The 13,566-nt window shown below is 34.1% G+C and overlaps 1 protein-coding gene across 1 annotated transcript; it reads left to right on the top strand.

Moving 5' to 3' along the window:
• The first annotated feature begins 3,733 nt into the window (after positions 1-3,733).
• Positions 3,734-12,563, top strand: LOC129880044 (heat shock protein 90-5, chloroplastic). The gene is made up of 19 exons (XM_055953867.1): positions 3,734-4,215; positions 4,698-4,771; positions 5,439-5,564; positions 5,636-5,729; positions 5,835-5,918; positions 6,010-6,153; positions 6,497-6,613; positions 7,469-7,513; positions 7,626-7,706; positions 7,822-7,926; positions 8,015-8,155; positions 8,525-8,617; positions 8,804-8,881; positions 8,972-9,226; positions 9,978-10,080; positions 10,294-10,468; positions 10,569-10,674; positions 11,871-11,960; positions 12,058-12,563. Exons 1-19 carry the CDS (start codon positions 3,943-3,945, stop codon positions 12,259-12,261), a joined length of 2,388 nt encoding a protein of 795 aa, XP_055809842.1. The 5' UTR covers positions 3,734-3,942; the 3' UTR covers positions 12,262-12,563.
• Positions 12,564-13,566: the final 1,003 nt, after the last annotated feature.

Here is a 13,566-nt window from a genome sequence, read left to right as displayed (position 1 = left end):
GCCCATTGAATCGATGATGAGTGGAATTTGAAAAAGAAAATTCTCAACTTTTTCCAAACATCAGATCATAAGGGTGAAACAATTGCTAAGGGGATTGAGACGTGCTTATTTGATTGAGAAATTAATAATATATTCACAGTGACCTTAGATAATGCAACTGCTAATGATTCTGCAATTAAACACTTGAAGAGAAGAATTGAGCATTGAAAAGGAGGCATCTTAGGAAATGAGTTCTTACATGTTAGATGTAATGCTCATATTCTAAATTTGATCGTGAAAGAAGGACTTGGTGAACAAAACGAGTCTATTTATCGGGTAAGAAATGCTATCAAATATGTTAAGTCCTCAGCTGGAAGGTTTGATTCCTTTAAGTCATTTGTCGAGAAGGTTAAGATTGACACTCATGGTCTTTTGACTTTAGATATTAAGACTAGATGGAACTCCACATATATGATGCTAGATAAGCTATAAAATTTGAAAAGACATTTTCAAGAATGTATGATGATGATCACAAGTACCTCAAGTATTGTTTAGAAACAAATAATGTGGGAGGGCATCCATCGATAGATGATTGAAAGAATGTTAAAGTTTTCATTAAGTTTCTTGAGATTTTCTACCAGGTAACTTTGAAATTCTCAGGAACTTCATATGTTACTTCCAATTCTTTCTTTCATGAGATCTTTAATCTTCAAAAGATAATTTGCAAATATGTTCGTAGTGAAAATTCTATTTTGAGTGATATGACTAAAAAGATGGAGCTTAAATTTAACAAATATTGGGGTACTTTTGAAAGTATGAACAAGTTATTATTCATTGCTGTTGTTTTGGATCCTCGATACAAGTTGAAATATGTGGAATATCTGTTTAAAAACTCTTATGGTTATTTAGTGGGAGCCAAAAAATCAAAAAAAGTGATGGATACTTTGAGTCGCTTGTATGATTACTATATGAGTTCTTTTTGTGGGACTCATACCGATAAAATTGATGGTCAAACAAGCTTGAATGATGAAATTGATACCATGCATAGTGACGAGATGTGGCAATCACAATAGGAGAAATATTTGGTAGATGAAGACAATACTGAAAATAAATCAGAACTTGAGAAGTACTTGGTAGATGATTTGGAAATGACCAAAGAGTTAGATATTTTGGCTTGGTGAAAAAAATTTTCGACTAGATTTCCAATTATTTCTAGGATGGCAAGAGATGTTCTTTCTATTCCTATTTCTACTATTGCTTCTGAATCAGCTTTTAGCATCGGTGATCGGATTCTTGACTCTTATCGAAGTTCTTTATCTCTAAAAATAGTAGAAGCTCTTATTTGCACTCAACAATGGTTAAGATCAACTTTCAAAGAATGCAAGTTTGAAGATTTTTTAGAAGAAATTCAGAAACTTAAGATAGTTGAAAAAGGTAAATTTATACATTTAACTCTTTATGAATATGTCTTTTATGTTTTAAAAAATTTTAATGCCTACTTTGTTAAACTTTCTTCTTTCTTTTTTTCAGAATATGCTGGCACAACTTTGAGAATTGATTAGTTTGGATGTTGCAATTGAAATTCGTAGTGTAACTGTTGTGCTCTTTGGTAGTTAATTTTTAGGTTTTTGCTGTTGCTTCACCTGAAGTACTTTTGGATTATGCTATTAACTTATTTTTTGTATTTAATCACACTTTTATGCAAGCAATTAAGCGATCTTTCTGTGGTGACAGTTGGGTATATGGTTCTTTTGTGTTGAATGTTGATCATTCGGAGGACTGTTTAAATTTTTTGTTATTTTTCTCAACTTGATTAATGAAAAAGTAATGTATATAATTAACCTTTTATGGTCTAGCCTTCTTAATTTTGTTGTTGTGGAGGTTGTACTACTATGCAGTAGTTGCTATCTTCCCCGTGGTGAAAATTTTGTAATTTCTTTTGATGCTATTTTTGCATATGCTGCTGTGCTGATCCATGCTTTCAGTTTTCTTTCAAATAGTTTCATCTTGGAGAAAGGTAAAGTAGCAAGTTTTCTATTGGTCAGGGCTGAAATGCTTCAATTACTTCATGCAATAGTGAAAAAAATAATGCTTCTTGAATGACTTCTTTTTGTTATGGTGGTTTCTTTTCTCAGATTCGATATCGAACTTAGATAGTCAAAACAGGCTGTCAATTCTTTATTTTGAAGTCATTTCCTTCGTGGACGTAGGAGTTGAACAATCCACCAACTTATGGATTTATGTTGCTGATATTTTGCCCTTTTTAGAGCTTATCATTTTAGCTTATATACTTTACAAGAACATCAGACATAGTTCCAGTCAGGACATATTTAAGTTTATTATTATTGGAACCATTTGTGCTTCTCTCTTATAGCTCTAGTTTGGACTTTAGATGGTAACTTATTTAGCTTATATATTTTTTTTCTGTCCTCACTACCTCTGAACGAGTTCAGGTATCTTCGAAGATTTATGACAGTTGTTTTGAAATTCTATTGATTTGCAGTATGAAGGTAGTAAATAAGTTTGTCATTTTTTTTGCATTATAAAATATATTATTTCAACTCGTAAAAAATGAACCAAACCGATAAAACTAACAAAATCGATAAAATCGAAACTGATATAATTTATACTATAATGGTTTGATTTGGTTTGAATATTAAAAAAACCCGCCTTAATTGGTTTGGTTTAGTTTTAGCCAAAAACCGAGTCAAACCGGACCATGAACACCCCTATGTGTATGATACACTCTCTCTTTTATTTTAAAAAATTTATCACATCACACTCCATAGAGATAAAATATTTCACCTAGATAAAAATTAAATAAATTCTTAAAATTTGTTAAAATTAAATATTAAAGTATTACTATCCACCCTAAAAAAATATATAAAATATTTTATTACCCCATTTCACCACTTTTTCTCACCATAATACCCCCCCCCCCCCAATTTGTTTTCTAAATTTCTTTTATAAAACTTTTTAAAAAAAGTTCTTACTTCATCTTCTCCCCCCCTTCAAATAATAATTTAGATATTATTTTTATATATATATTTTTAAAAAATTCTATCCACCACATCTAACCCTCCTCTTCCAATTTTTTGCTCTTGTATTAGATACATACACATGAGTGAGAAAAATAGTTTAAACTTTTTTTTAAAAAATAACTTTTTTAAAAAAATAATTTTTTTTTTTGGAGATAGAAATACTTTAGTTTTAACTTTTAACTAATATTAATAGTTTATTTAATTTTTATCAATATAAAATATTTTAGCCCTGTGGCAAAAATATTCAAAAAATAGAGAGAGTGTATTACACACACCGCTGAGGAGGTGTGTGAAGTGATAGTTTAGGTATGAAACTCACACTCTCAATAATTTAGGTATGAAATTCAAAAAAGATGATAGTTTAAATGTGTTTTTGACACTTTATCACAAATATTTACAATAACCTTCTATAGATTTTGCTTTTAGATAGTTTGGTCCCTTTTTTTGTCAAAAAAACTCATTTAGGACCCATAACTTCTTATTTTTTTAATCAGTGAGTAAAAACTTTCCTATCATTAGCTCTGCTCATCCTTTCTAGATTGCAAGATTGAGAAGTTTCAACACAGAAGAATTCCCTAACAAGAACATGTAAATTGGAAAATAAAAATATTACTAATTTTCTTTTTAAAAAATATATCAAGATAATTGTGATTGCTGACATGACAGCATCCTCACCTTATAATTCTCAAACACAAACTTCCAGAAAAACCAAACTCTCCAATTGTATGTACACTTCTAGAACCCTCTACTCTCTCCCTTAAACCCCTTTCTCCACACTTGAGGGTTTTTAAACAAACCCTCAATAATTCTTGGCCAACCCCTTTATCCATACTCACACAAACACACAAAAAACACAGTGAAAAAACTCATAGAAACATCAAAAATCCTTTGTGGTTTTTTCCCCCTCAAAATAGTTTAGATAATGGCCCCTGTAGTAAGCAGGAGTTTGACTTCTTCACCTATGGCTTCAGTGCCTTACAGTCCTTTTGTATTGGGGAGTGGTAATACCAATAGGGTCTGTCTTAAAAGTACTTTCTTGCCTAGGAATAATATCAAGAATGGATTTTTACAATCTGGGTTGAAGTGGAAACAGGATAAAAGAGATGCTAGAGTAGTGGTTAGATGTGAGGCTTCTGCTGTAGCTGAAAAAGAAGCTTCTGAGACTTCTGGGGAGACCCATGAGTATCAGGCTGAGGTGGGGTTTTCATTTTCTTTTGTAAAGTTTAAAGTTTTGGTTTGTAATTTTCAGTTTTTAGCTGTTTTGGATTGGTTTTCTTGAGTCGAGGTCTATCGGAAATAGCCTTTCTACCTCGTCTGAGGTAGGATAAGGTTTGAGTATGTTGTTGTAGCTGTATTGGGTTGGTTTGGATTATATTCAGTTTTGGCCAGTCATAACATTATGAATTGTATAAACATTGAATGGATACAATGGATTTGTATTGTCAGTTGTAATTAGTTTGTTGTTGAGGTATAGTTGATTGAAGAGGAGTTGGTAGTTCGAATTTAGATGTTTCCTTTTAGTCAATGATGAAATCAATCTATGAAATTGTCATTTATATGGGTTTTAACATAGAAAGATCCAATCTTTAGTTAATTGTATGAGCTCTTGAATGCTTAGTTTTATTTAGCTGATAGTCCTTTGTCCACTTTATGCTAATTTTTCTTTGTCGGATGCAGGTCAGTCGCCTATTAGACTTGATTGTTCACAGTCTATACAGTCACAAGGAGGTTTTCTTGCGAGAGCTTGTGAGGTGAGGGCATCTCTCCCCTTTCTTTGCTTTTCCTGAGTGGCCGGACATCTGTACACTACTTACTACTACCATACATATTTGAGAAGTTTAAAAGTTGAATTGTTTGTAAATATATAAATGTGTCATTCTTTTGGGGACCGACTAAAATAGAAAGGGTGTCACATAAATTGTCCTTAGAACAGAAGGAGTACATTGTTTTCTTGATAACATTAGTAATCATTGACCTCTTAGAGTTATGGCTTAATAGTTACTGCTTGTAGATGACATAGAAATCACGATGTTTGTGTCAAAAACCATTTGTCATATAGTTTACATTTAATTCTCCGTGTTGATATCTGTCACTGGTTTCTTGCTACCGTGCCTCTCTACCCCACTATGGTAGGGGTAAGGTTTACATACATCCTATTCTCTCAGGCCCCACTTGTGGTATTACACTAGGTATTTTTTTTTTTTGTTGAGCAACCGCATAGAGTAAGTTAAGCCAATCCCTCTATTTTCATCTTGACAGATTCGGAAAAATAGAAAAGATTGCCTACTTCGGGTTTCCATAGGATTCATTTTTTCCGAATGCACATGTTGAAGTCTTCATGATGCTTGATAATTGTCGTTTAGAATTTCCTCTTTTCCTCTATGTGATGTTGCTAACTTCAGATTCTTCCTTGGACAGTAATGCTAGTGATGCCCTTGATAAGTTGAGATTTCTGAGTTTGACGGAGCCCTCTTTACTTGGAGATTCTGGTGAGCTAGAGATTCGCATCAAACCTGATCCAGACAATGGGACTATTACTATAACGTATGTGGTTTAAGGTCTAGCTGCTGCATTAATGCTTTCCTAGTGAAGGGACTAATTAATTGATAATGCAGGGATACTGGTATTGGAATGACCAAAGAGGAGCTCATAGACTGTCTTGGGACTATTGCCCAAAGTGGTACCTCAAAATTCTTGAAGGCACTTAAGGTACTAAAGGGTATATTCATGTTCTGGAGTAACTGCACTGGTTCAGACTTTAATTGTCGTTTAAAGTTATTGTATCTAAGAACTATACTGCTATTCTATCCATAGGAAAACAAAGACCTTGGAGCGGACAATGGATTGATTGGTCAATTTGGTGTTGGTTTCTATTCTGCGTTTCTGGTTGCTCAAAAGGTAGCTGCTCATTTTATATGGTTTTATTTATAAAAACATAACCATTGCCATTCCTCTGATTTTGTTATTTTTGGTCTTTTCGTACAATCAGGTCGTAGTTTCCACAAAGAGTCCGAAGTCAGATAAACAGTATGTTTGGGAGGCGGAGGCTGACAGTAGCTCATATGTCATCAGAGAGGAAACTAATCCTGACAACCTTCTACCTCGAGGAACAAAAATTACACTTTATTTGAGGGTACTACGATACTTCTGTTCCTTCTCTTGGTGGCTTTATGCCTAAATCCCCTGGGTTGAGCATGCGTGATGATGAATCTTCCATTTTGTTTCATTTCCTAATTTTACTGAACTACAGGGTATTACAATAAATTAAAGATAAGTTCCTAAATTTCATCATTGACCATGTCAACTAATGACTTCTGTGGATGATAATAGGTTGAAAATTGTAAGACGTTTAACTTGGAGAGTCATAACCTTGTGATTTATCTTCTTTGGTGTGTTAAGATGGATCAGTAGAGGGAATTGTGAATGCTTTGTTCCCTGTGGTAGATGCAATTTGATAGGCTATCATATTTTTGTAGGATGATGACAAATACGAGTATTCCGAGCCCAAGAAGATCCAAGATTTGGTGAAGAATTATTCACAGTTTGTTTCTTTTCCAATTTACACGTGGCAGGAGAAATCAAGAACAATTGAGGTAAGGCTCTTGTATAACTAAGGCTGTTTTAACCTTCACCTCCTCTTTTAGATTTGGTGTTTTTGGAGAATTCTTTTTGATTTGGTGTTTTAGAAGAATTCTTTTGTGATTTCAGCTAATGTATAACTCCTGTTCATGAATTTATTTTCCAAAGTTTTTGATATAGAAGCCCTCTTTCATTAACCTTATAAAAAGATCATCCATCTACTACTATATTACTATTGTTAGCAAAGCTACTGTAACACTTTTTTTCCAAGATGGGAGTGGGTGATTGGATAAATTTCTAGTTTTGATTGCCTTCAAAATTTCAGATTCGAAATACAATTGCCAGGGGCAGATATGAGCCAGTTGGTGCTTAAAACTGAAACAGTTGCATCTTTTAAACCACCTACTATTAATCTTTACCTTAAGAGGTTGTTTGTACTGCTTGTGTTTTGATTAAGATAAGTACGTCTAATTTCCATTATAACGTGATAACTTTTTGTTTATTATTTTTACTGTTATTATCATGATTGTTTATTATTATTATTATTATTATTATTATTATTCAACATACCATTACCAGTAGCTGATATAGGGGGGAGATAGTTGCTTAAAAAACTGATACATTTGCATCTACTATACAACATAGTAGTAATCTTTACCAGTTAGAGGTTGTTGTAAAGTTTGTGTCATGATTAAGATAAGTGTACGCCACAATTTGCATTCTCATGTGATAAATTCGTTGATTATTATTATTATTATTTTGTGGATTGGTAGGGGACAAGGTAGTTTCAACCTGGTTCACTGTGCTAGTTTGTCGTCTATTATTCACCTATGCTGCTGGCCCTGATTCTCATTGGTAAATTTTGACAGGTAGAGGAAGAGGAAGAACCAAAGGAAGGAGAAGAAAAACCAGAGGTGAAGGTTTCAGACTTATGTGCTTACAGTGTATTCTCTTCAGTATGTGTTTACGCTTCTCAGTTTATTGACAGTATTGGAATTTGTGTTTCCGTTTTCTTTATAATGACAGGAAGAAAAGAAAATGACCAAGAAGACCAAAACTGAGAAGTACTGGGATTGGGAGTTGACAAATGAGACAAAACCTATATGGGTGAGTTATTGACTACAGTGAGAGTACTTTATATTGTATTCCTTTTTTATATGTGATAGTTTTTTCGTGGTCATTCTGGTTAGGATAATTCTCTTTTCCCTGTAATAAATTGTAGATGCGGAATCCAAAAGAAGTTGAGAAAGAACAGTACCAGGAATTCTACAAGAAAACTTTTAATGAGTTCTTGGATCCACTTGCCCACACTCACTTCACTACAGAGGTATTCACTTGTCATATTGGATTGATGACTAGTCATTTGTGGTTTTTTATTTATTGATATTTTAACTTTGATATAACAATTTGTGCAGGGTGAGGTGGAGTTTAGAAGTGTCCTTTATATACCTGGAATGGCTCCTCTTAACAATGAAGATGTCGTAAATCCCAAGACAAAGAACATACGCTTGTATGTGAAGCGTGTCTTTATTTCTGATGATTTCGATGGAGAGTTGGTAAGTTCTATATGTTAGCTCGATTTACAACTTGTAGAAGAGATGTCAAGAGAATTGATATCTCTTTCCTTGTGTCATTGTGAAGTTTCTTATGCACAAATTCATAGTCTCTCATTCTTTGAGCTGTATATATGACACTAATATACATGAAGAGAAGTGAGCTTCTTGAATCATGTTTAGAAGGTCTACAGTAGCAAAATAAAAGAATGAGATGCGTGTTCAGTGGTAGAAAAAGAGAATGTGTAGTTTTACATCCCAGCTTTAAGCAATCTAAATTTAAATTGATGCCCGAGTGCTTTTGGGTGCCAGTTAGAGTGCAGTGCCCTTTTTCCCCCCAAATCAGCTGATGCTAATTTCTATGCATTTCAGTTTCCAAGGTACCTGAGCTTTGTTAAAGGAGTGGTGGACTCAAATGACCTTCCTCTGAACGTTTCACGAGAAATCCTGCAGGAGAGCCGAATTGTAAGGAAAAACTTTCATGCTTGAATGAATTACATTTTATATGTCAAACAAACTGTAGTCTTGTTTAGCCATCTGCCCTGATGCTGGTGGTGCACTATGGTCAATTTCTTGAGCTATCTTTTGTGGTTCGATTGAAAAAGAAGATCCTGTTCTTGGACTGTAATATATTTATTTATTTCATCCTAGGTTCGGATTATGAGAAAAAGACTAGTGAGAAAAACATTCGACATGATTCAGGATCTCTCTGAAAGTGAGAACAAGGAGGTAAAATATTATGAAAGCTTTCTTTGCCTTTGGTGCCTTATCAGTAAAGTCTCTTGAATTCTGTAAGAGCGGTGTGCTATTTTATTACAGGATTACAAAAAATTCTGGGAGAACTTTGGTAAATTTGTAAAGTTGGGATGCATTGAAGACACTGGTAATCACAAGCGAATAACCCCATTACTGAGATTCTTTTCTTCCAAGAGTGAAGAAGAATTGATAAGCTTAGATGACTATGTTGAGAACATGGGCGAAAATCAGAAAGCCATTTACTATTTGGCTACTGATAGCTTACAGAGTGCCAGGACTGCTCCTTTCTTGGAGAAGTTGGTTCAGAAAGGTATTGAGGTATGTACTTCATCCCAACTTTTTACTGGATTTTTTTACCAAGCCATCCAGATACATAATAGGCATGAATGACAAGTCTGTTGGTTTACTCTATAGTTTGAATGCAGAGTTTTGCAGATGTATTCCTCTTCCCTCCCCCTCCCTAAAGGAAGTAACAAATAAAAAGAGAAACAGCCCTGAAAAATGTAACAAAAAATTGAATACTGTAAGTGTCACCATCTTTATAGTTGTCTGGATGGTTAAAAGCGTCATAAATTTTCTGCTAGGATCTCCAAAGAATTGTTTTTTTTAATTTATGATTCTTTATCCTTTTGACATCCAGATTGATGTTTGGATGAATAGTTTCATTCTGTACTCCCTTTTCTTGCTCCTACCAATGTCAGTTTGAACTTCCACCTTTTCTTTTTTGGTTGTCGCAGAATGATATTCCATTTTCTATAATGGTCCCATTATAGCGTATATCTCAAAAAGTTGTATGACTACTGCTTTTGAACTTTCCAAATTATTTCTTTTATAGAGGAAAAGCGAACTTGCTGCCAGTACATACTCTGCATTCGGCACTAAACAAAACACAAATTCAACTCTCATCTTAATCTGTATGTCATGTCATTCTTGGATGTTCAATGGAAAACAAAAACATGTGCTTTAGGGAAGGCTGTGTCGGAGAATCATGTTATCTGGCTTAAGTTCTCACTAGAATACCCTCTGTTTGTACACGCTCCTAACATTTGCTTGTGTTGCTGAGATATAGGTGTTGTACCTTGTTGAACCAATAGATGAGGTGGCTATCCAGAATCTACAAACATACAAGGAAAAGAAGTTTGTTGACATAAGCAAAGAGGACCTGGAGCTTGGTAAGCTCATTTTTTCTTGCATTGACTAGGAACTTAGTGTAGAAATGATTTCCTTAAATATTTTGTGTCTTCCCTTTTAAATTTCATTTCCCACTATGTTAGCAGTCAACTAAACAGCAGAAGGGGTATTGGAGAAATATAAATGAAACGGCTATTCAAGTTTGACCTGGTTCCAGAATGTTAACATATTTTGGTCTCCGGCATTGATTGCAGATGATGATGATGAGGTGAAAGACAGGGAAGCCAAGCAAGAGTACAATCTTCTATGTGATTGGATAAAACAACAGTTGGGTGATAAGGTGGCAAAAGTACAAGTTTCAAAGCGTTTAAGCTCATCACCATGTGTGCTTGTATCTGGAAAGTTCGGTTGGTCTGCCAACATGGAAAGGTCTGTGGGTTATTATTCCTAGCATCTTTTTCAGTTTATTTAATTTTGGAAATTGCAAGAATCTCGGTTGAAGATCTTCATTTTTGTGTGTATGAAATAGATTGATGAGAGCACAAACCTTGGGAGACACTTCAACCCTTGAATTTATGAGAGGGAGAAGAATATTGGAGGTTAATCCTGATCATCCAATCATCAAAGACCTAAATGTAAGTTTTCCCTGCTCAATCTTCGTACCTACTAGCTAGTTCCTTGATTATTTGGATTCTATCAAAGTTGTAAGTTTAGTCAAGTGTTGTGAAATCAAATACTCCCTCCGCCCAATTTATGTAGCACAGTTTGACTTGGCACAAAGTTAAAGAAAAAAAGGAAGACTTTTAAAATTTGTAGTTCAAATCACTCCTTGACCATTGTGGCTATAAATCATTTCATTAAGGGTAAAATGAGAATTTAAAAGTTAAATCCTTCCTAATTATAGAAAGGTGACATTCTTTGGGACTAAAAAAGGAAGTGTGGCACATAAATTGGAATAGAGAGAGTAGAAACAGAGTTTATATGGAATCAATTTTTACATACAAGAATTTGGTAACATGTTAGAATGTCATCGCAATAATTTGAACTAAGTTGATCACTTGACGTGTGAGAAGATAATTCTGAGATTGTGTCATGAAGTCTCATTCATCCAATATTTCGCTGAAGAATATCAATATTTTAAGTTCATAAGAGTGTGTTCTCTAATAATATATATACATATGCAGCAGAACGATGAAATGTACAGTGATTATTGTGCATCACTGCTATGTTTACACTTGGCATTATCTTCAATGACCATATAGTGGGTGTCGGGTGAGGACTACTAGTTAAAATTTCATACAAGTTGCCTGGGATGTATCAATTGATTTTCTGTTGCTCATTTTCTTTTAGAAAAGTAAAACATAACATCTAAGGTTTGCGTACACCCTACCCTCCCTAGACCGCACTTGTGGGATCACACTAGGTAGGTTGTTGTAGGATTCATATAGTTGACCCCAACTTGTTTTGGACCGAGGCGTAGTAGTTGTATCCTTTTGACGCTTTGTATCATAAAGCATACCCCACCCTCCCCATGGTACGCTTTATGTAGCCCACCCTCCCTAGACCACACTTGTTGGATCACACTGGGTAGGTTGTTGTAGAATTCATATAGCTGACCCCAACTTGTTTTGGACCGAGGCGTAGTTGTTGTATCCTTTTGACGCTTTGTATCATAAAGCGTACCAACAGTTTATAAAAGAAATTATATGGTTAGTAGATTATTTTTGTGACTTCACAAGAACTGTTTTCCCCCATAGAAGAAAAATACGGTAAAGTTCAACTAAGAATTGCATGTATTTGTCAACCAATGGTTCGGTGGAACTATTTGCAGGCTGCATGCAAAAATTCGCCCGATAGTTCTGATGCCAAGCGGGCTGTGGAACTGCTGTTCGACACCGCATTGATCTCCAGTGGATTTACTGTAAGTACTGTGGAACACACCTTGTCTTTCCTTGTTTAGCATAAGAAGTTGTTTCTTCTTGATACATCAATTTAACACTGAGACACCTTGGAAACAGCCTGATAGTCCAGCTGAGTTGGGTAACAAGATCTACGAGATGATGGCAATGGCTCTTGGAGGAAGATGGGGAAGATTCGAGGAAGAGACCGAGGCATCAGAAGAGGCATCAATCGAGTCAGATTCAAACTCTGCTGAAGTCCAAGAGGCACAAGTCGTCGAGCCATCTGAAGTAAGGACCGAGAGCAACGATTATTGGGAGTGATTCATAAAGTGTTCTTGTTTAGGCTTTCTTTCTGGCATGTCATCAAGAAGAGCAAGAATTTATGATATAGGGAAGGGGAACAAGAATGTTATGGGTGGGGTGGGGAACTTAGAAATTGTATTTTGATGAAATTTTGGAATGCATAATGTAGTTATAGAATTAGTAAGATTTGGTTGGTTTTTACTTTTTCCCTTTTGCAGTGCCATTTACTATGTTCTCAGCACAAAGGTGGCAACACAAAATGTAGCATTCTTCTTGTTTGACACTTCTTATTTATCTTTTATAGCCAAAAAAATTCCTGACGTATGATTTAAAACTCGGTGGATTAGCTCACTCGGTATATAACCTCACTCGTTACTACTTTTTATTTAAATACTAGGCTTTTGTTTATGGTTGTAGCCCAATGTGCGTCTTACGCTTCATATGCTGCATTTTCGTTAAAATATTGTGAACATGTTCCTTACCATTTTTTTTCCTTTCAAATTACCATCTTATTTGATGAAGGCAATTACTTTAGTTGATTTTTTATGTAATTTAATTTGTGAATGACTTCTATTATCTTACATGAACCATCATAAACAAAACAAAAATGAGTTTGTAAAATAAGTAACAATTTAAAAATTTGAAAATATAATAATGTATTTAATGTAATATCACAAATAAGGTACGAGAGAAGGGTAGAATGTAAATTTTACCCCTATTTTTGTGGGATAGAAAGACTACTTTCGATTGATCAATTTTGAAAATATAAAGACAGAGAATTTGTAGATTATTTGTGTGTGCATTTGTCTAAATAGAAATAAATATTTAATTGACAATTTTTATTGACTTTTGAGTGGTCTAAATTTCTTCCATGAAAATGTTGTGGCCCATGATCGAACAATGCTTTTGCAAAACTTATTTGTTATATTTTACACGTATCCCTTGATTTATAATTGAATGATTTTAGAAAGTAATAGATTTTTTATATTAGTTGAGCATTTTTTTTAATATTTTGAAAATATTAGTTGGACATTCTAATTTTTTAATTATTATTTATTTTATTAGAATTAAAGTTTATATATGAAGTTATTTTCTTTTGCATTTTTTCCATTTGATTATTTATTGTATTTATTTTATAAGCCAAATCCTTTCATTTTCTTTCTAGCTACGAAGTGTCTGGCCAACTTTCAATTTGACTATTTTTTCTCATTTTATTTTACGATAAATGTAGCAATATAACAAAAATATATATTCTACCCCCTACGAAGAGGGAGTAAAATTACAATTTCACCTCGAAATCTTTAAGTCTAATTTCCAAATGAG

The sequence above is a fragment of the Solanum dulcamara genome, chromosome 2 (assembly GCF_947179165.1).
Source record: "Solanum dulcamara chromosome 2, daSolDulc1.2, whole genome shotgun sequence".
NCBI lineage: Eukaryota > Viridiplantae > Streptophyta > Magnoliopsida > Solanales > Solanaceae > Solanum > Solanum dulcamara.
Note: the sequence above shows the minus strand (reverse complement) of the source record. Positions and strands in the feature narration are given on the sequence as shown.

Coding starts and splice junctions, on each gene's coding strand:
- LOC129880044 (XM_055953867.1), top strand. CDS start 3,943: ATGGCCCCTGTAGTAAGCAGGAGTTTGACTTCTTCACCTATGGCTTCA. Junction 4,216..4,697: donor CCCATGAGTATCAGGCTGAG/GTGGGGTTTTCA, acceptor TGTCGGATGCAG/GTCAGTCGCCTATTAGACTT. Junction 4,772..5,438: donor TTCTTGCGAGAGCTTGTGAG/GTGAGGGCATCT, acceptor TTCCTTGGACAG/TAATGCTAGTGATGCCCTTG.